Below are 21,499 nucleotides of genomic sequence, written 5' to 3' on the forward strand. Positions count from 1 at the left end.
GGACAGGCAGAGCGGGTCAACCAGGAACTGGAACAGACCCTCCGCTGCGTCACATCCGCACACCCGACGGCCTGGAGTAACCATCTGGCCTGGATCGAGTATGCGCATAACAGCCAGGTGTCTTCGACCACCGGCCTCTCCCCATTTGAGGTGTGTTTGGGGTATCAGCCCCCGTTGTTTCCCATGGTGGAGGGAGAGGTCGGTGTGCCCTCGGTCCAGGCCCACCTGCGGAAGTGCCGTCGGGTGTGGCGCTCCGCCCGCTCTGCCTTGTTGAAGGCCCGGACGAGGGCGAAGACCCATGCAGACCGCCGGCGATCCCCGGCCCCTGCTTACCAGCCCGGGCAGGAGGTGTGGCTTTCCACGAAGGACATCCCCCTCCAGGTGGACTCCCCGAAACTCCAGGACAGGTACATTGGCCCCTTCAAGATCCTCAAAGTCCTCAGTCCTGCCGCAGTGAAGCTCCAACTCCCGGCTTCACTGCAAATCCATCCAGTTTTCCACGTGTCACGTATCAAACCTCATCACACCTCACCCCTCTGTGCTCCCGGACCGGCGCCCCCTCCTGCTCGGATCATCGACGGGGGGGCCGGCTTGGACGGTGCGCCGGCTCCTGGACGTCCGTCGGATGGGTTGGGGGTTCCAGTACTTGGTGGACTGGGAGGGGTATGGACCCGAAGAACGCTCCTGGGTGAAGAGGAGCTTCATCCTGGATCCGGCCCTCCTGGCCGACTTCTACCGCCGACACCCCGACAAACCTGGTCGGTCGCCAGGAGGCGCCAGTTGAGGGGGGGGTCCTGTTGTGTGGGCCGCCAGAAGAGGAGGTACTGCTGGCCCACCACCAGAGGGCGCCCTGCCTGAAGTGCGGGCTTCAGGCACGAGAGGGCGCTGCCGCCATGGACACAGCCGGGGGACAGCTGTCGCTCATTACCTCTTGACAGCTGTCACCCATCTACTCAACATCATCTCACTCCATAAAGACCAGACGTCATCTCCACCTCGTTGCCGAGATATCATACTTCATTGGAGGTAATATCCTCAGCCATTTGTGTTTCTAATAAGCTGTATATTGTGAGTGTTTGCAGGAGTACTGGTCCCTCTTCTTGTGGAGGCTGAGTGAGTGCAGGACGGCACTCTTTTCCTCTGAGGGATCACTGTAAATACCTCAGCATTCTGAGTGAGAAGTGGAGGTGGCATTCCCACCGTTGTTGTTACTGGGTGTACACACACCCACACTTGACTGTCTTTGTTCTTCGCCAGCAGTACCAGATCCAACAGTCGGGGACGGTGATCACCTGGGAATTCGGGACTTGGTGGCTCCAGTATTCACCAGGTTCTGGGGCGGCGGAAATCGTGTGGTTCCGGCTCTTCTTAGGACAGACGTCTTCTATCCTCGAGCCTGCCCACACGTCACCTTTGTGTATTGACTGTTATGATATTCTGAGATTGTCTGTATGTTCATTGTGCACATTCACAACATTAAATTGTTATATTTTGGCTCATCTATTGACCGTTCATTTGCGCCCCCTGTTGTGGGTCCGTGTCACTACACTTTCCCAACAGATAAATTACATAAGAACTGAATCGGAAAATAAACACTAAGACAAAACTGAACTGGAGCTGACTATGATTGAAGAATACAAGCAGATGACAAAACAAACAAAGACTAATAATTAACAGAAAACAAAACATGATACTACTGCATAACTGATAACACAAATGAGATGGACAAAATAAACAAATGGTAAACAATGGAAACACAAACTGGCTGAACAAAACCGGACAATGGCTAAAGTATAAAAGTAGCAAAGAAGCAAAGCAAAATAAAACACAATAAACCCAAGAAAAATGGCTATTAAAACAGAGCTGGGGCAGACGGTGAGTAAAAGAAGGAGGAAAAATAGGGATTGAAGCCCAGAGCTGGCCAAAATCGTGACACTATTAAAGAATGATATAAAGTAAGTAACCGTTCCTGTGACAGTATGTCCTTGGCCCTGTACATGATGCCAATAGATTTGGACATTTTCGATTTTATGTAATTTATATGTGGTTTCCAGCTGAGTTTATTATCAATTATAACACCTAGGAATTTATTCTCAGTTACTGTCTCTATTTCCATATTGTTAATGGTTACATTTTTACATTTAGGTACAAGTTTATTTCCAAATATAATACATTTAGTTTTTCCAAGGTGGAGTGACAATTTGTTAGCGTCAAACCAAGCTTTGAATTTATCCAATTCATTTTCCACAGTATCCAGAAGCTGTTCAAGATTATCACCACTGCAGAACACAGTTGTGTCATCTGCAAAAAGGACACACCTCAGTGCTCTTGACACCCAACTTATATCAATCAATCAATCAATCAATTTTTTTTTATATAGCGCCAAATCACAACAAACAGTTGCCCCAAGGCGCTTTATATTGTAAGGCAAGGCCATACAATAATTATGTAAAACCCCAACGGTCAAAACGACCCCCTGTGAGCAAGCACTTGGCTACAGTGGGAAGGAAAAACTCCCTTTTAACAGGAAGAAACCTCCAGCAGAACCAGGCTCAGGGAGGGGCAGTCTTCTGCTGGGACTGGTTGGGGCTGAGGGAGAGAACCAGGAGGTTATACAGGTATACTGTATATCATTTATATACAGTATAAATAACAAAGGACCTAACACTGAACCCTGGGGCACCCCACACGTAATTTCCCGGAGTTCAGAGTCAATGTTGTTATATTGAACATACTGAGACCAACCATGTAAATAACTATTTATCCAGTCATATGCCAGTCCTCTGATTCCATATTTCTGTCATTTGGTTAGTAATATTTAATGGTTAACAGTGTCAAACGCTTTCTGTAAATTAAAAAAAAATACCTACTGTATATTGTTTATTATCAACTGCAGTCGCTATATTTTCCACAAAATCCATCAATGCATGTGAAGTAGTCCTAGATTTTCTAAATCCATATTGTTCTTCGCAGAGTATCTCATGCTTTAGTAAGTAATTATTCAGTCTTTTTACAAAATTTTTTTCTAGTATTTTGGAAAATTGTGGTAAAAGTGAGATAGGTCTGTAATTGGAAAAGGTGTGTTTGTCACCAGTTTTAAACAGAGGTATTACTTTAGCTATCTTCATTTGAGAAGGAAATTTACCAGAACTTAATGATATTACAAATGTAGCAGAAAGGTTTTACTGTACAATCAATAATTTTTTTCAAAAAAGCCATATCCAGATTGTTGACGTCGGTTGATTTCTTGCTTTTGGAATTATGCACCAGATCAATTATTTCTTTTTCATTAGTTCCACCAATAAACATTGACACAGATTTATTGAATGTTATCTTATTTTCCCAAGAGTTGGTGCTCGATGAATCAATATTACTAGCAAGATTTTTCCCCACATTGACAAAATATTCGTTGAAATGGTCAGCAATGGACTCATTATCATCAATCACAGTATTATCAGAAGAAAAGAAGGATAATCTCTAACATTTTTGTTCTTTTTTATTATTTCATTTAAAATGTTCCATGTATTTTTTATGTTATTCTTATTTTTAACAAGTAACTCACTATAATATCTTACTAAATCTCATAATATAAATTAATTTATTCTTATATATTTTATATTTACTTTCAGCTTCCTTTGTTCTTAATTTTATAAATTGTTTATACAGTAAATTCTTCTTTTTACACGCCCTCTGAAGTCCCTTGGTTATCCATGGTTTATTGCTGTATCAATTAATGTATATTTTGTCAACAAGAGGACAGTGTTTATCATATAACTTGGAAATAATAGAAATGAAACCATCATAGGATTCATCAACATCATCAACATAAACTTCATTCCAATTCTGGCATAGTAAATCCTCCCTTAAATTGTCAATAGTTATTGGTGTGACTTTTCTACTCAACCTTTTAAAATCCTTTCGAAACACTCGACCATGTGATGCAAAAACAGTGAACACTGGCAGGTGATCACTAATATCACTTACCAGTAGTCCCGCACTGAGATTACCAGATATGACATTAGTTAGGATATTATCTATAAGGGTTGTTGAGTTCAAAGTTATTCTACTTGGACAAATGATAGTCGGAAATAATCCCAAAGAATATAAATTTATGAACGAGGTAGTTTGTGGATGATTGTGAGATTTAGAAAATCAATATTAAAATCACCACAGATGAATAAATGTGCATTCTTATTAATTTTGTTGTACATTCCCATAATTATTTCTTCAAAGGTATCGATATTTGCTCCAGGAGCTCTGTATATGCAACTAACAACCGTATTATTTGAATTTATAGATGTAATTTTGACTGTAACACATTCCATATTATTATCAACTATATGACATGTTATTGACTAGTTTGCAGTTATAATCAGACCTTACATACAATGCCACACCTCCGCCTCTTCTCATCTGTCTATTAACCAGAAACAATTGATAACCATCCAGCTGTACTAAATTTTGATTGACATCAGTTAACCATGTTTCTGATATAGCAATCACTTGGATGTTATCAAACAATCATTTATACTTGAAAAATTCCGGGAGAGACTTCTACTGTTAAAATGTATTATTGAAAAATCTCCATCATTGATTTTATAATCATTAAATTGTTCTTCTGTGAAATAATTGCAATGTCGCTTGATATTGTCACTAAAAAAAGGATCTGGATCCGATTCCAGTCCAAAGTGGCGAGAGGCAGAATGACTGTAATTAAATGTTTCCAGGCAGAGCTCCTTAGCAGAAATAAACTGATTATTGACCATGATCATTTTGTTTTATGCCGATTTTCCTCCATCGTCACAATCAACCAGTACATTCTGTTGTGAAAGTGTAGTGACACGGACCCACAACAGGGGGCGTAAATGAACGGACAATGAAAGAGTCGAATATAAACACTTTACTGTTGTGAATGAGCACAACACAGAGGAATGTGAAATTTTGCACAGTCAATCACAAGGGTGACGTGTGGGCAGGCTCGAGGATAGAAGACGTCTGTCCTGAGATGAACCGGAACCACACGATTTCCTCCGCCATCGAACCCGGAGAATACTGGAGCCGCCAAGTCCCGAGTCCCCAGGTGGCCACCGCCCTCGGAGGTCGGATCTGGTACTGCTGGCAGGGAGCAGAGACAATAAGATATGGGTGTGTGCACACCCAGCAAATACAAGCAGCGACAGTTCCTTAATGGTGTGTAAGACACCTCCACCTCCAAAACAGGAACACAATAACGAGTGCAGTAGTACCTACTGAATACAGCTGAGAATATACTACCTGAACGGTTTGACGATATCTCGGCGATGAGGTGGAGATGATGTCCGGGTTTTATGGAGTAAGTTGATGAAGCATGAATGAGTGACAGCTGTCAGGAGATAATGAGTGACAGCTGTAATCCCCGGCTGTGTCCGTGGCGGCAGCGCCCTCTCGTGCCTGAAGCCCGCACTTCAGGCAGGGCGCCCTCTGGTGGTGGGCCAGCAGTACCTCCTCTTCTGGCGGCCCACACAACACATTCCTTTATTAAGTATTTCCACCCAAGTAAAATGTGTTATCTTAGCCAGAAACAGTTTTGTTGAATGACCTAAATGCTAATTTTTGGGTCAACATGATGAAATTGTGTTACTGTTACTTAATTACCATTGTTCAGGCCAACTAAATTTGTAAGGGTAATTGTAACAAAAAAAAGTAAGCCACTTTAGCTGCTCTCTTGTTTGCACTCGGGGTCGCCACAGCAAATCCAAGGTGGAGCTGCATGTTGAAGTGACACAGGTTTTATGCCGGATGCCCTTCCTGACACATCTCCACATTACGTGGAGAAATGTGGCAGGGGTGGGGTTTGAACCGGGAACCTTTTGCACTGAAACCAATTGCACTTACTACTTGGCCACCACTCCTGCCCTGTAAGGGTAAATGTAACACACTGATGTAATTTTTTTTTGGCCCATTTGCACTTGTTTGATATGATTATGAGTTACTTAAATTAATAGGGTAGTTACAACTACTTTTAAAAATAGTACAGTTACATATCAACTTAACTTTGCTTTGTTGGATCAGCACAATTTATTCATGTGGCCGTACTATGTTCACTGAGCATGTTATTTTTTTTTTGGGGGGGGGGGGGGGGGGGTGCGGGTGTACTCAGATTTTTTTCTATGCCCTGTGGATTCAAAGTTATAAGTATTAGTTATAAGTTGTATAGAGTTCTAAGTGGCAGGTGCACTCAGTCAAGGAATCTTTTTATATTATTAATGTCCATTTATTATCTCACCCATATTGGCCTCTCTTCATTGGCTTCCTGTTAATTCTAGAATAGAATTTAAAATTCTTCTTCTTACTTATAAGGTTTTGAATAATCAGGTCCCATCTTATCTTAGGGACCTCATAGTACCATATCACCCCAATAGAGCGCTTCGCTCTCAGACTGCAGGCTTACTTGTAGTTCCTAGGGTTTGTAAGAGTAGAATGGGAGGCAGAGCCTTCAGCTTTCAGGCTCCTCTCCTGTGGAACCAGCTCCCAATTCAGATCAGGGAGACAGACACCTCTCTACTTTTAAGATTAGGCTTAAAACTTTCCTTTTTGCTAAAGCTTATAGTTAGGGCTGGATCAGGTGACCCTGAACCATCCCTTAGTTATGCTGCTATAGACGTAGACTGCTGGGGGGTTCCCATGATGCACTGTTTCTTTCTCTTTTTGCTCTGTATGCACCACTCTGCATTAATCATTAGTGATCGATCTCTGCTCCCCCCACAGCATGTCTTTTTCCTGGTTCTCTCCCTCAGCCCCAACCAGTCCCAGCAGAAGACTGCCCCTCCCTGAGCCTGGTTCTGCTGGAGGTTTCTTCCTGTTAAAAGGGAGTTTTTCCTTCCCACTGTAGCCAAGTGCTTGCTCACAGGGGGTCGTTTTGACCGTTGGGGTTTTACATAATTATTGTATGGCCTTGCCTTACAATATAAGGCGCCTTGGGGCAACTGTTTGTTGTGATTTGGCGCTATATAAAAAAAATTGATTGATTGATTGATTGATTATTGTTGTTGTTTTTCTTGACTAGCTGCTTGGTCTGTATGTGAATTGCTTAGAGCTATTGCTCAAGAATACCCTTTTATTACTTTTATTGTTTGTTATTTTCCTAGTATTATTGTCTGGTTCATGAAATTCAGTAAGGTAAGTCTCTATAATATATACCAATTCTGAGGAGAACTTTACTAGTGTATACTAAGGTATAGCTAAAAAAGGAAGAGTAGAATAGAAGAGTAAAATAGAGTAGAGCCACTTGTACATTCATAGACACAAGAATGAGTACAGAAACATTTGTTTGCCATTACAGAGGTCAGATGTTTCCTGTAGTTCTTGACCAAGTTTTCATGGAGTTTCAGCTCCCTCCAAAGATTTTCTATTGAGTTCAGGTCTGGACACTGGCCAGGCCACTCCAGGACCTTGAAATGCTTCTTATGGAGCCCTCCTTAGTTGCCCTGGCTGTGTGTTTGGGGTCATTGTCATGCTGAAGACCCAGCACGACCCATCTTCAATGCTCTTACTAAGGGAAGGAGGTTGTTTAGCCAAAATCTAATGATACATGACCCCATTCATCCTCCCTTCAATACGCTGCGTCTGTCCTGTCCCTTTGCAGAAAGCACCCCCCAAAAATGATGTTTCCACCCCCATGCTTCACGGTTGGGATGGTGTCCTTGGGCTTGTTCTCATCCTCCAAACAAGGCGAGTGGAGTTGATTCCAAAAAGCTCTATTTTGGTCTCATCTGACCACATGACCTTCTCCCATGCCTCCTCTGGATCATCCAGATGGTCACTGGTGAACTTCAAACGGGCCTGGACATGTACTGGCATGAGCAGGCAGACCTTGTGTGACCTGCAGGATTTTAAACCATGACAGCATCATGTGTTACTAATGTAGTCTTTGTGACTGTGGTTCCAGCTCTCTTCAGGTCATTGACCGGGTCCTCCTGTGTAGTTCTGAGCTTTCTCAGAATCATTCTTACCCCACAAAGTGAGATCTTGCATGGAATCCCAGACTGTTTCTTCCACTTTCTAATAAATAATCATAACAGTTGTTGTCTTCTACCAAGCTGCTTGCCTGTTGTCCTGTAGTCCATCCCAGCCTTGTGCAGGTCTACAGTTTTGTCCCTGGTGTCCTTAGACAGCTCTTTGGTCTTGGCTATGGTGGACAGGTTGGAGTGTGATTGATTGAGTGTGTGAACAGGTGTCTTTTATACAGGTAACAAGTTCAAACAGGTGCAATTAATACAGGTAAAGAGTGCAGAATAAGAGGCTTCTTAAGGAAAAATTAACAGGTCTGTGTGAGCCAGAATACTTGCTGGTTGGTAGGTGATCAAATACTTTTTTTCATGGAATAAAATGCAAATTAATTATTTAAAAATCATACAATGTGATTTTCTGGATTTTTTTTTTTTAAGACTGTCTCTCACAGTTACAGACCTCTACATTCTTTGTAGGTGGGAAAACCTGCAAAATTGACAGTGGATCAAATGCTTCGATCAAATTAACCCCCCCCCCCCCCCCCCCCCCCCCATATTTCCGCAGCACATTTTGTCGAGCTTTTTCTATTACTGGATTTCATTTCTGTGTATGTCTTTTTTTTTTTTTTTCTTTTTCAAGGACCACACTGTAAATAAGCATCTATATCGGAAGCTTTCTTGCGTTATCCTCTGCAGTATTTTTATTCCCAAATAAATTCAAATCAAATCAACTCAGATTTTTTTTCTATGCCCTTTGGATTCAGAGTTATAAGTTGTATAGAGTTCTAAGTGCTGTATGCATTCTGTGGGTGCTGTAGTTTTTATAGCCAAAAACCAGCACGTTGATCTGCTGATTCCAAGGGTGTGCATATTTTTTCTGTGCCCAGTAGTTCCCAACTTATAAAGATTAAGATAGAGATCAACTTTACTGATCCAAAAGGAAACTATTTTGCTAGAGTACAGAAATAGTAAACAATGGTTAATTAAATACACAATTACAGAAGGTGTTAGTCGTTAAATAGAAATTAAAAAATAAGCCAACTAGAATACAAGTTCAGAAAGTAAGTATAGAATAGCACCTAAAATGATAAAATGAAGTACAAGAAGTACAACAAATTTATGCAAAATGACTGGAAGATATATTGCACAGATATTTGACAATATTGCTTGTAAGTTGAATAACTCTGTTCATTATGTATTCATCCTGCAGAAGGGGGAGGAATTATACAGTCTGATTGCCACAGGTAGGAAAGACCTCCTGTGGAGTTCTGTGGTGCACCTCGGTGGTCTCAGTCTACAACTGAAGGTGCTCTAACAGGACGTCAGTGTGGTATGCAGAGGGTGGGAGGTGTTGCAAAGCAGCTTCCTCAGCATCCTCCTCTCTGACACCTCCAACACAGACTCCAGCTCAACTGCCAGGACAGAGCCAGCTCTCCTGATGAGCTTGTTCAGTCTGTTTATGTCAGCTGCCTATAAGTGTTCCAACCAAACATACAACAAAACAAGACCTTTTTCTCTTTAAATCCCCATTTTAAATGGGATTTTTCTCAGTTAAAAAAGGGGCCTGAGAGGGTATTCCAACTGAACTTGTGTTTACTGTCAATATGATAAAAAGTTGGAGGTTTTTTCCAGTAGTGTCTATGATTTATTTCTTGGGTTATAATTTTATCACTTTCATAACGACATTAACTAAAAATGGGCATTCAATCTCTTTCACTCGTGTGATATTTAGCACTGATCAGGTTCACTCACTGAAAAAAGAAATTTAGAGGTTTGGCAGAAGAATGGACCACTGATAGAAGAACATAACTCTGAATAATAGAAATCTCGATGAGAGCAGTGTTATGTCATTCATATCCCATTTTTGGTTGTGTTTTGCAGTCATTCTTGAAGTCTGCTGGCTGGCCACTTGTGATTCTTGGCTCCAGTCCAGGAGCCTCGAAATTACATTCAGTAGCAAGAATATTTTTAGGAATTTCTCTTAAATTTCTTGTACTTTTTTTGGTATGATTGGTATGACACTGAGGCCCAGTGTTTCCAATGTTTTCAGTAAAACTTTAAGTATAGTTTTGCCTATTGGACTCTTTTATTTCTTGAAGTATTTTTCTTTCTTTTCTTTTCTTATTGTTTATGCACAAATAACACTAAATTCCTTGCATGTGTGAACTTACTTGACAATAAATTTGTTTCTGATTCTGAATTAATGTTGTTGTGTTCAGTATACCAAACAACAACCAGAGTAGAAACAATAAGGTATCAGCAGTGGTTTAAAACTTACTGCCTGCAGCTGTTGTGTGTTGGGGGGTGTGGCTGGATGTTTTGGTGTTCTTTTCTTTTCTTTGCTCCTCAGGTGGCATGGAAACTGATTTGTCTGTGGAGAAGGTGCTGGCTGAAGAATCCTCACCCTCATCAACATCATGTGAAGCACCTGTGACTGGTGCTCACATGCAACCTTAAAGACTTTCAGCTGAAGCAGATAATTGGATGGCGTTCTGCTTTTAAGGCATGTGTGATTCAAGCAGAACTGCCGGGAACACGACCTCCTACTGTTATGTGTCGACGCGGATTGAGGAGCGAACCTGCGTGAGACAGAACCCAGTGCTAAAAATAACCAGAAAGCGGTTCCAACAACAAAAACAATTTATTTTTCACCTGTGCCTAAATAAAATGTACAAAACCAAAACCAACGTCCTTCTGGAGGAGTGACTGTTGGCACGCTCTCCAGCGCCCGCAAGGAGAGAAGTCCGGCGCTCCTGGACCCACTACCACCAGACACCCCCCAGGTGGACACGACAAACTGACTCTCTGTGAAGCAAAGAAGATGTGAGGTAAGTCAGCAGTTACAACAATATCTTTCAAAAGACACACGCCATCAGCAACACATTCAGGTCTGTACTTTTTATCTTTATGCAAATGAGCAGCTTCTCACAACAAGTGGAGGATCACTTATCCTGCACGCCACAGCAGTGAGAAGCAAACTGCACAATTCTCATCACAATTCAAGTATACTATGTAACAAAACACCAAGTTACTATCAACAATTAGTCACATACTTAATTACCTTTAATGTGTGCTGACAGCATGTGTCCTCACCCTTCCTTGCTTCACGGGCTCGATGTGTCAAACCCAGGTGCGGTCCTCAGCGTCTCACAAACGAACATCACAAGGTCGTGTTCCCGGCAGTTCTGCTTGAATCACACATGCCTTAAAAGCAGAACGCCATCCAATTATCTGCTTCAGCTGAAAGTCTTTAAGGTTGCATGTGAGCACCAGTCACAGGTGCTTCACATGATGTTGATGAGGGTGAGGATTCTTCAGCCAGCACCTTCTCCACAGACAAATCAGTTTCCATGCCACCTGAGGAGCAAAGAAAAGAAAAGAACACCAAAACATCCAGCCACACCCCCCAACACACAACAGCAGCAAAAGAAACACCAGACTTGCACTTCTGTTTGAATCCATAATTCTTTGTTTTTCTTCCCCAGGCACTGCGGGAGTGAGAACCTTTTCCTTTAGTTTATTCGACCAGGATGCAGACAAACTGGACGTCGAACATTACTTTGATCCACTTGATGCTGAAAATCATTCAAGATTTGATCAGAGGCGTTTGAACACTAATACCAGTAATCACACCAACATCAGAAAGAAGATACTGTCAGATGAGGCCGTGCTGTTTCTCACTGGTCCTCTGTCCACCATCTTCATTCCATCTTTCTACACAGTCGTCTGCCTCCTCAGTGTCCCTCTCAATGCCATCGCCATAGTAACCTTCGCTCGGCAGATCAAGCCCAAGAAACCAGCAGTGGTCTACATGTTGAATCTGGCCTGTGCTGACCTGCTCTTCGTCATGCTGCTACCTTTCAACATCTTCTACCATTTTAATGGCAACAACTGGACACTCGGTCCTCTGTTATGCCGCGTGGTCACGGCAGCCTTCTACTGTAACATGTACTGCTCCGTCCTCCTCATAACCTGCATCAGTGTGGACCGCCTGCTGGCTGTCGTCTACCCCATTGAATCTCTGTCTTGGAGGCATCCACAGGTTGCCATCACAGCCTGTGTGTTCATGTGGGTGTTGGCCTTGGCGGGCTCGGTGCCCCTCGTCCTCTCAGAGCAAACTGTTGATTTACCAGATTTGGGCATCATCACTTGTCATCATGTCCAGCGTGTGGATGAGAACCGATGGTACTATAAGATCTACTTTATCACCATCTGCTGCACCTTGTTCTTCCTGCCTCTGCTCATCACAGCAGCTTCCTACACTCGAGTCATCTGGACGCTAAGCAGGGTCCCACATGGAGTTGAAGGACGCTCACGTAGAAAGACAAGAGCCCTGGTGTTGGCTTTAACAGTGCTGGTGATATTTGTGCTCTGTTTCACCCCAACAAACTGTCTCCTGCTGGTGCACTACCTGCACTTTACTGATGGGGTCAGTGCAGTCGGCCAAGATGTGCCTGATGGAACCTACACAGCATATCTGGTCTTCATGTGTTTGGGAAGTCTGAACTGCTGTCTTGACCCCCTGGTTTACTACTTTGGATCATCCCAATGTCAAAGACAACTGTCCAATGTACTGAGCTGTCAGAAGATTTCAGAGATGCCTTCATCATCAGGCTCATCCAGGTCCACCAGCAGAACAATTCTGAAGTCCAGCATTGTAAAAAGTTCCAAAACAAATATTCCAATAGCCAAACATGATTCGTTTGAAGCAGAACTAAACAGCCAGTACAATAAACTACTTGTGTGACAATGTCAAAAACTGAACAACTGCATGTGCATGTTTTATAAAACAGTAAACACACAATCCACTGAAACTGCAGACTGCATACTGGACAAACCCTCTGTGATGACTGGGTCCCCCTAACTTCCAGCCAACATATAAATGAGTAAAGAGGTAGTGTGGTCAACCTGGGTGGGTGGGATGAATGAAGCCTGAACACCTGCCCCCCCCCCCGGCCATCTTGAAGTTACCAAACCAGTTAAGGCTAACAGACTAAATTTGGTTTGGGTGTTTGGTAAATGCATATGTTTGTGGACTCTGTGCCAGTTTTCATAATGATTGGATTAGTGTGAGTAAAGTATGACTGACATATTGCCTCTGTAACAGTTTCACCATGCGTGTCACCAAGCAACTTATACCTGCTAATTAGTGTTGACATACAAATTAAATAATAGCAAAATTTTACTCGACAGAAATACTGGAGCACAGACGTCTTGGTTGGTGCACTGCAGTTAACCGCACAGCAAGCTATATTATCTCAGATATTTGAAATGAGACACTTCAAAAGACATGGTTGAGTCCACAGCAGCTAACAGACACTGATTAGGAAATTTCAAATTAGGAAATTTGAAATAACAAAGTATTTCTGGGAAACTGTGGTAAACATTTAATCACATGAAGTGCTTTTGTCTGTACACCTTTTTATGTGTGAAAGTTTTGAATGTAGCAACAGATTAACGTTTTTAACTGAAAGAAACTGTTCTTTGTTTTGTTTTTGTTTTTCCTGTTTATGTATTTGCACTAATGTAGGAATATTTTCAGGCACTGTGAAGCTGTGTATCATGTTTTGCTTTTAAAAATGTTTTATTTTACCACCCACTGTCTGCAATTATTTTGCTCATGTTTTAACACAAGTAAAGCAAGAACAATCAAATTGACTGACTCCATGAAGAACAAGGCAATCTGTGTTGGTACAGTTCATCAATGCTACACCATGCTGGTGAGAAATGGAACAAGAAGAGCAACACAGAAATGATTTTTAGCACAGACACTAAAGGAACTCTGAGAAATACATGAATTTCAAGGTAAAATAATAATAATAGTTGAGAGTCAGTCTATGTATGTGGGATTGTGCACCTTCCACTGTCCATGAAATGCATAATTCGAGCTCTGTGCACCCAAAGTAGGAGCTGTGTGCATTTATGGCATTTAATCAGACCCGTTTCTGGTGTGTTCAGGTGCAGAGCTGGTATGTTGATATATTTCCATCACCAGAAAATACTGTACACAGTAAAATCATCAACGTTAAATTAACATTGCCAGTGTAGATATGGTTCTGCTCTGGTCAGAGTGGGACCATATGTACACTGTCAGTGTTAATTTAACACTGTCAGCATTAGTTTTACACTGGTGATTTTACTGTGTATTTGTGCCTTTGATGTCTGAAGTCCAGCGCCATCCATTTGTCAGGTATGTCTGACATCAGAGGCTTGACAACGTGCACACACTCTGCCTGCACATGTAATATGAATGTAGTGGTGTATTATGGCCACTGTAGACAAACGCACACACACATACATATCACAGGAGAAGGGAGAAAACAGTTCATATTTATCTGTTGCTCTGTCTCTCATCATGTTCAGTGTAATTCAACAATAAACTAAGGAAGAGAACATCATTACGGTGTCCTTTGGACAATGGAAATTATTTATCAGGATAAATGTTGGAAAAATTAAGTCATATCAAACCCAATGCTCGAGAATGACCAGCCTCTCCCGTGATGGAATGAAATGACAATAAATTATGTATAAAGCGACCGACCTCTACTCTGACTTCAGCTATATCCACAACAAGAGTTAACGATAGACATAATGAAACATTTCTCCAATAAACAAGGATTGGTTGTGGTCCATAGAACAGAACGTGTTTTTTTTTTTGTTTTGTTTTTTTGTGGATGATATGGTTCTGTTGGCTTCAGAGTGTGAGCTCTGATGTGCAGTGGGCAGATTCAAGGCTGACTGTGAAGTGACTGGGGTGAGGATCAGCACCTCCAAATCCAAGACCATGATACTCTGTCGGAAAAAGATGGACGGAGTTAATGGAGGAGTTGAGGTATCTTGGGTTTTGCTCACGGGTGGGGGTAAAATAGAGCCTGGGGATCTTAGATTAGGGCTATATACAGTAGTGTTCAGAATAATAATAGTGCCAGGTTTTGAGTATATTTCTTATTGTTACATGGGAAACAAGGTACCAGTAGATTCAGTAGATTCTCACAAATCCAACAAGACCAAGCATTCATGATATGCACACTCTTAAGGCTATGAAATTGGGCTATTAGTAAAAAAAAAAAGTAGAAAAGGGGGTGTTCACAATAATAGTAGTGTGGCATTCAGTCAGTGAGTTTGTCAATTTTGTGGAACAAACAGGTGTGAATCAGGTGTCCCCTATTTAAGGATGAAGCCAGCACCTGTTGAACATGCTTTTCTCTTTGAAAGCCTGAGGAAAATGGAACGTTCAAGATGTTGTTCAGAAGAACAGCGTAGTTTGATTAAAAAGTTGGTTGGAGAGGGGAAAACTTATACGCAGGTGCAAAAAATTATAGGCTGTTCATCTACAATGATCTCCAATGCTTTAAAATGGACAAAAAAAAAAAAAAGACGTGTGGAAGAAAACAGAAAACAACCATCAAAATGGATAGAAGAATAACCAGAGTGGCAAAGGCTCACCCATTGATCAGCTCCAGGATGATCAAAGACAGTCTGGAGTTACCTGTAAGTGCTGTGACAGTTAGAAGATGCCTGTGTGAAGCTAATTTATTTGCAAGAATCCCCTGCAAAGTCCCTCTGTTAAATAAAAGACGTGCAGAAGAGGTTACAATTTTCCAAAGAACCCCTCAACTGGCCTAAAAAGAAATGGAGGAATATTTTGTGGACTGATGAGCGTAAAATTGTTCTTTTTGGGTCCAAGGGACGCAGACAGTTTGTGAGACGACCCCCAAACTCTGAATTCAAGCCACAGTTCACAGTGAAGACAGTGAAGCATGGTGGTGCAAGCATCATGATATGGGCATGTTTCTCCTACTATGGTGTTGGGCCTATATATCGCATACCAGGTATCATGGATCAGTTTGGATATGTCAAAATACTTGAAGAGTGTTGGGAAAGTGTAGTGACACGGACCCACAACAGGGGGCGTAAATGAACGGACAATGGATAAGCCAAAATATAACAATTTAATGTTGCAAACTGTGCACAACGGAATACAGACAAATGCAGTTTGAGAATGATAGTCAATTATACGAAAAGTGACGTGTGGGCAGGCTCGAGGATAGAAGACGTCCATCCAGGGAAGAGCCGGGTCCCACACGGCTTCCACCACCAACGGATCTGAAGAACACCGGAGCCGACAAGTCCTGAATCTCCAGGTGGCCACCGTCTCCAGCTGTCAGACCTGGTACTGCTGGCAGGGACAGTTAATGGTGGGTGTGTGGATACACACCCAGTAAATCCTCACTCACAGAAACAGTTCCTCCGGGAGGGAGCACCTCCACCTCCGAAATAGGAACACGATAGCAGCTCCTGTTACTACTTATCTGGTTGGAGTGAGAGACGAAGACATCGGCACTCTCACTGACCGCCAACCCAGCTGACAGGGCACCACAGGACAACGGCTGCAAACAGATCACACGTAAGTCAACGTTCAGACACAGCAGAGAATATTACCTAGTTGGTAGATGATATCTCGGCAGCGAGGTGGAGTTGCTGCCTGGCTTTTATGGTGCTGGTGATGATGAGTGACAGCTGTCACTCCTGGTTGCTCCGGGCCCTCTCGTGCCTGAAGCCCGCACTTCAGGCAGGGCGCCCTCTGGTTGTGGGCCAGCAGTACCTCCTCTTCAGCGGCCCACACAACAAAGAGGTCATGTTGCCTTATGCTGAAGAGGACATGCTCTTGAAATGGGTGTTTCAACAAGACAATGACCCCAAGCACACTAGTAAACCAGCAAAATCTTGGTTCCAAACCAACAAAATTAATGCGTCGCAGATGTGAAGAAATCATGAACAACTGTGGTTATATAACTAAATACTAGTTTATTGATTCACAGGATTGCTAAAAAAGCTGTTTGAACATAACAGTTTTGAGTTTGTAGCGTCAACAGCAGATGCTACTATTATTGTGAACAACCCCTTTTCTACTTTTTTTTACTAATAGCCCAATTTCATAGCCTTAAGAGTGTGCATATCATGAATGTTTGGTCTTGTTGGATTTGTGAGAATCTACTGATACCTTGTTTCCCATGTAACAATAAGAAATATACTCAAAACCTGGATTAATCTTTTTAGTCACATAGCACTACTATTATTCTGAACACTACTGTATGTACCCCCAACTTAATTAAATTATCTTGCATGGATGCACTTTATTTGAGGTGCGTGTTGGAACATTTCTCCTCGTCACGTCCGCGTCTTCCCCATGATGATGTCTTGAGTGTGTGTTGGTCTTTCCCAAGATCTGTAAATATCCTGGGTGACCCCCAATAACCAACTGTTTTGCATGGAGAATTTTTTTTGTTGTTGTTAATTCATTAAAGCTGTACAGCCTTTCAAATTTCACAAAACTGGCCAAATTTAGTTTCTAGTGTAAGCATTATGGATCACTATGCTGCACATTTGCTGCAAAGTTACGGCTCATTTTAATAAAGAAAACATATTGACCTGGTGGGACTTCCATAGAAAATATTTTAATTCCCAGGATATTTCAATTCCCAGAAGGATGTTGAGTATGTGTGCATGCACGAGGTTTTGAATTACTGGAAATGTCCTTTGTCCTTGTGTGATGCGCATACATGGGACATGCAGGCTCACATCTGGAACACATTTTGTAAATCACTTCAGTATGTTATCTGGTTGCAAAAACAGCATTTTTAGATTTAAAAGTGTTTATTTCTTGCTAACTTTTACAAAATATATGAGAAATAAAATAGATATATACAGAAATAAGCTGTTTCAGGGCATTTACCCCCATCTTGATTTGTTTTGTTCAAGCAAGCAGCCCGTTGAAGTCACCGTACCTCTCAGTTTTCATTGGTTGTTGCCGTGTGCTTCCCAGCATCCTTCGCCCAAGTCGGGGGGGAGTCTCAATGTGATCTATGACACAGTCAGAAATGCAAAAATAAATTTCAAGCACTTGCCAACAAAATACGCCTTCACTTAAATTCAGTAAAAACACCAATGACTACGTTACATGCAGCCAATAACCCTTTCATAACCAGAATATTAGCAATAACCTGGTTGCACACGACCATGGTACACACCCACAAAAAATCCGAATATGCTCATATTCCAATTTTTAAAAAACCCGAATATGACGCTGGGTTAGTCCTTTTCCTAACCTGGAATATCAGGTCATATAAACGCGCATCAGGATATCCCCATAGAAAAGGACATTGTTTTGTGTTCTGCGCATGTCCTATCCACAAAGGAATCTTGGTCTGTTGAGTACAGGCAACTACTTGTATGTGGGTGCGAGCAGCTCACGGGACACCACAGAAGCAGAGGTAAACAAGCATGGGAAAATCCAGATGCGGCAGCACAGCACCACACTTTTGGAGCAAGGAGGAAACCGAATACTTAGCATCGTGAAAGACATGAATATAATGTCTTTTACTGAGGGTAGAAAGAGGAAGAAGAAACGGAAATGACACATATTTGCGTCATGACATTCTCTGTGCGTCTGGACGTTGTCCATGTGTCGCTGTTTAGATGGGGATATTCCAAATGATACCATTGACCATGTATACAGGAGTAACTCTGTCTGCTTAAGCATGCAAACGGGTTATTCCTAATGATTCAGAAACCGGAATATTGACCTTAACCCGAGTATTGATGGCATGTAAATGTAGTCACTGTTGACTCGGGAGCCATGGGAACAAACATCTTGTAAATGACAAAGTTTCCCATAGCATTTGGGAAGAGGGAGAGCCAAAAATGGCAAAACAAAGAAACTGTAGCTAAGAAACAAATTTACAGTTTCTCAGCACACTGGGTTTGGTAAGAAGGGCTGTGACCAGAGCAGTTTTTAAAACCGAGAAGGAATAATTCCAGTAGTGACTGTTCAGTTAACAATATGTGGGATACAGGGCCATAATGATGATTGCAAACCATTAACAAGCCAAGTTGAATTTGGATTAAGATTAGACTGTAGTGATAGCATCCATCACAATCTCAGTCAAGGTTTGGCAGCTGGATGATTCATTAGTCCATTGCAGATTGTTGTATGGCTGGGGGGCCTGGCTGCCTTTTTGTTTCTGTCTTTTGTTTTTCCTTCCAGGTGGCTTGCATTTGGGACTGAGTGGCTGTGTTGCTGAGGTTATCAGGACCTCACCCTGATCACCTGCGGCTCGTCAGGACTCACAGCTGTGGTGCATCTATATGGATTGGAACATGGTGGCATTTAAGACTGGAGTATACAGTGTGTATTTGCCAGAGACTCGACCTTGTGACCAGACGGGTGAGATCGTCGTCTCGGGAGCCATCTCATCATCAGTGGATGCAGAGAACGTCCAGGGTTTGATGCACGGTCTGTGAAAGAGGAGGGGGTGAGGTCTCACGCTCGTCAGCACACTTCCTGAGGTACGTTAGATTTTGTGACTAACATTTATACAGTCAGTAAATGTGGTGTCCCTCACACCTTATTATATTGAGCTGTACGTTAGTCATGTATTGGCTTTTTATCGGGCTGCCCGGTGGCCACTGCAGTGCGGAAATCAGTTCCCAATTTTCACACTACACACAGACACACATATACACACAAATTAATCTTTGACATCATAAAGTGTTCACCGGTCTGGAGCTACAGGGAGATGTACCTGCTTGTTGCAAACTGCACCCGGCCTGAAACATGGCTATTTGAGCAAAACTGTGGTAATACGGTAAAAAAAAATTCCTCTGTTGGTAAGAAATCTAGCAGCGCATTCTGAAACAACTGAAGACTTCTAATACTAGTCTGTGGCAAATGAGGAAGTAAGACATGATTATAATCACTTCTGAAACATGAACATGGTGAAACATAAGCATCAACCAAAGGTTCTATATCTGTCATGGATGGGATCGGTTGAATCTTTGCTATATGATGCCATTCAAAAAGACACTGTTAGTAATTCCTCAAATGTGCAAGCCAAAAGATGACATGGGATCAAAGATCCCACTGAGATTTTTAACTTCATCACTATGACGAATGACACATGCAGCCAGTGATAATATTAACTGATCATACTGGTGGTTATGTCTTGCAAGACCAATGACCATCACCTCTCTCTTCTCCGAGTTTAGAAGTTGAAAATTGCCTCCCACCAACGTTTTGACAGAAGACAGATAATCTTCTAAAACCTAATATGAGAGTTTATTTGCATTACTGTAAAGCTGAGTGTCACTGGCATAACAGGAAAATGTAATTCTAACACTTTCTAGTATTTATCCAAGACTTGCATGGCAAATCAAAAATAACAATGGACCAAACACAGAACTCTGAGGTACACTTTTTACTGCTGAGGATTTAGAAGTAGTTATTATACAGCTATGATGTCAACAGGTACAGATATGTCAACCAAACAAGAACATGAGCAGAAATGCTAAAACAATATATATGACAATATGGAGTATATTATAATATCAAAGCAAGGAGAACATCATTCATACCTTTCATGACTGCAGTTTCCATGGAGTGCTAAGTCTGAAATTCTGGTTGCAATGGTTTTTTAAAAAAGTGTTCAAAGATTGTTGCGCTGACAAAAATAAAAGATGTTATTGCCCCTACCTTGACAGCAGATGTAAAACAGGATTGCACTGAGAACGAGAGCAGATTTGGGGAGAGTACCACTGCGCAGCACTGTACACAAACGGGCTGGGGTTGTTGGGTGTGTTAGTGTTTGGGAATTTTCTCATTTTATTCAGGGTGGTATTGGCTCTTCCCTTTAAACTGGAGTGCTGCAGGCACACAGAGCTAGGATATTGAGGAAACAAAGCAAATGAAAGGATTATTGGCTTGTTAAAGGATTAATTAACTGTTGTGGAGACTGAAGCCTGTAACAAAACCTAAATAATTATAGTTTATCCAAGAATTGCTAAGGCAGAAAAAGTAATATTCAAATTCTACCTGCATGCATTTACATGCGAGAAACGAAGTAACTGTGAATTCTTTAGTTGTTTAAATCTCCCAACACATCAACAGGCTCTAAAGTTAATTCAAACATATTACATACATTTCGAATAAATCCACATGATGAATCCATCAGAGGTCCTCCTGGAGAATTTTGCCTGTCCTGTCAAGTTTATCAGTGCTGTTTTAGTGTGTCAGATTAAGTGGTAATAATTTTTGCTGCAGTCTGTGTGCACAGTTATACATGCTGACGTGACTGTGGGCTTTATTAAAATAGCACCTTTTATGATCATAACTGTAAATCACTAATGTAAACACCCACATATCAATGCAACAAACAATAAATAATATCTCACTCATGTTTTGATGTCACAGAAATAATTTGTTCAGGCAGATAATTCAAGTGCATGAACTCATCTCACCATTAAGATGGACCACTCACAATCTTCTTTATTTATGAGAGAAATGTTTTGTGTTGAGATCTTTCATGAGCTCTCTTTTAATTTTATTAGGGATATAATTAAAGTCAGAGAAAGTAGAAGACTTTCTTTCACTTTACGCAATTTATTGATACTTCCTTCAGTCACAGGTAGTGAGTTACATTATTTTAATGTTCCCTGAAATATTTAGCCTAATA

At 41.7% G+C, this 21,499-nt stretch overlaps 1 protein-coding gene across 4 annotated transcripts in view; it reads left to right on the forward strand.

The window, feature by feature from the left end:
• LOC117529636 (proteinase-activated receptor 1-like) overlaps positions 1–21,499 on the forward strand; it is a 43,555-nt gene that overhangs the window by 17,147 nt on the left and 4,909 nt on the right. Inside the window, exon 2 of one of the 4 annotated variants that reach the window (XM_034192473.1) lies at positions 11,474–12,778. In XM_034192473.1, coding sequence (XP_034048364.1) covers positions 11,474–12,735 — 1,262 coding nt within the window. In that variant the 3' untranslated portion in view covers positions 12,736–12,778. Of the gene's footprint in view, positions 1–11,473; positions 13,584–21,499 lie in introns of those variants that run through there. The other 3 variants (XM_034192475.1, XM_034192474.1, XM_034192472.1) reach the window with 3 other exon arrangements.

The sequence above is a fragment of the Thalassophryne amazonica genome, chromosome 17 (assembly GCF_902500255.1).
Source record: "Thalassophryne amazonica chromosome 17, fThaAma1.1, whole genome shotgun sequence".
Lineage (NCBI taxonomy): Eukaryota > Metazoa > Chordata > Actinopteri > Batrachoidiformes > Batrachoididae > Thalassophryne > Thalassophryne amazonica.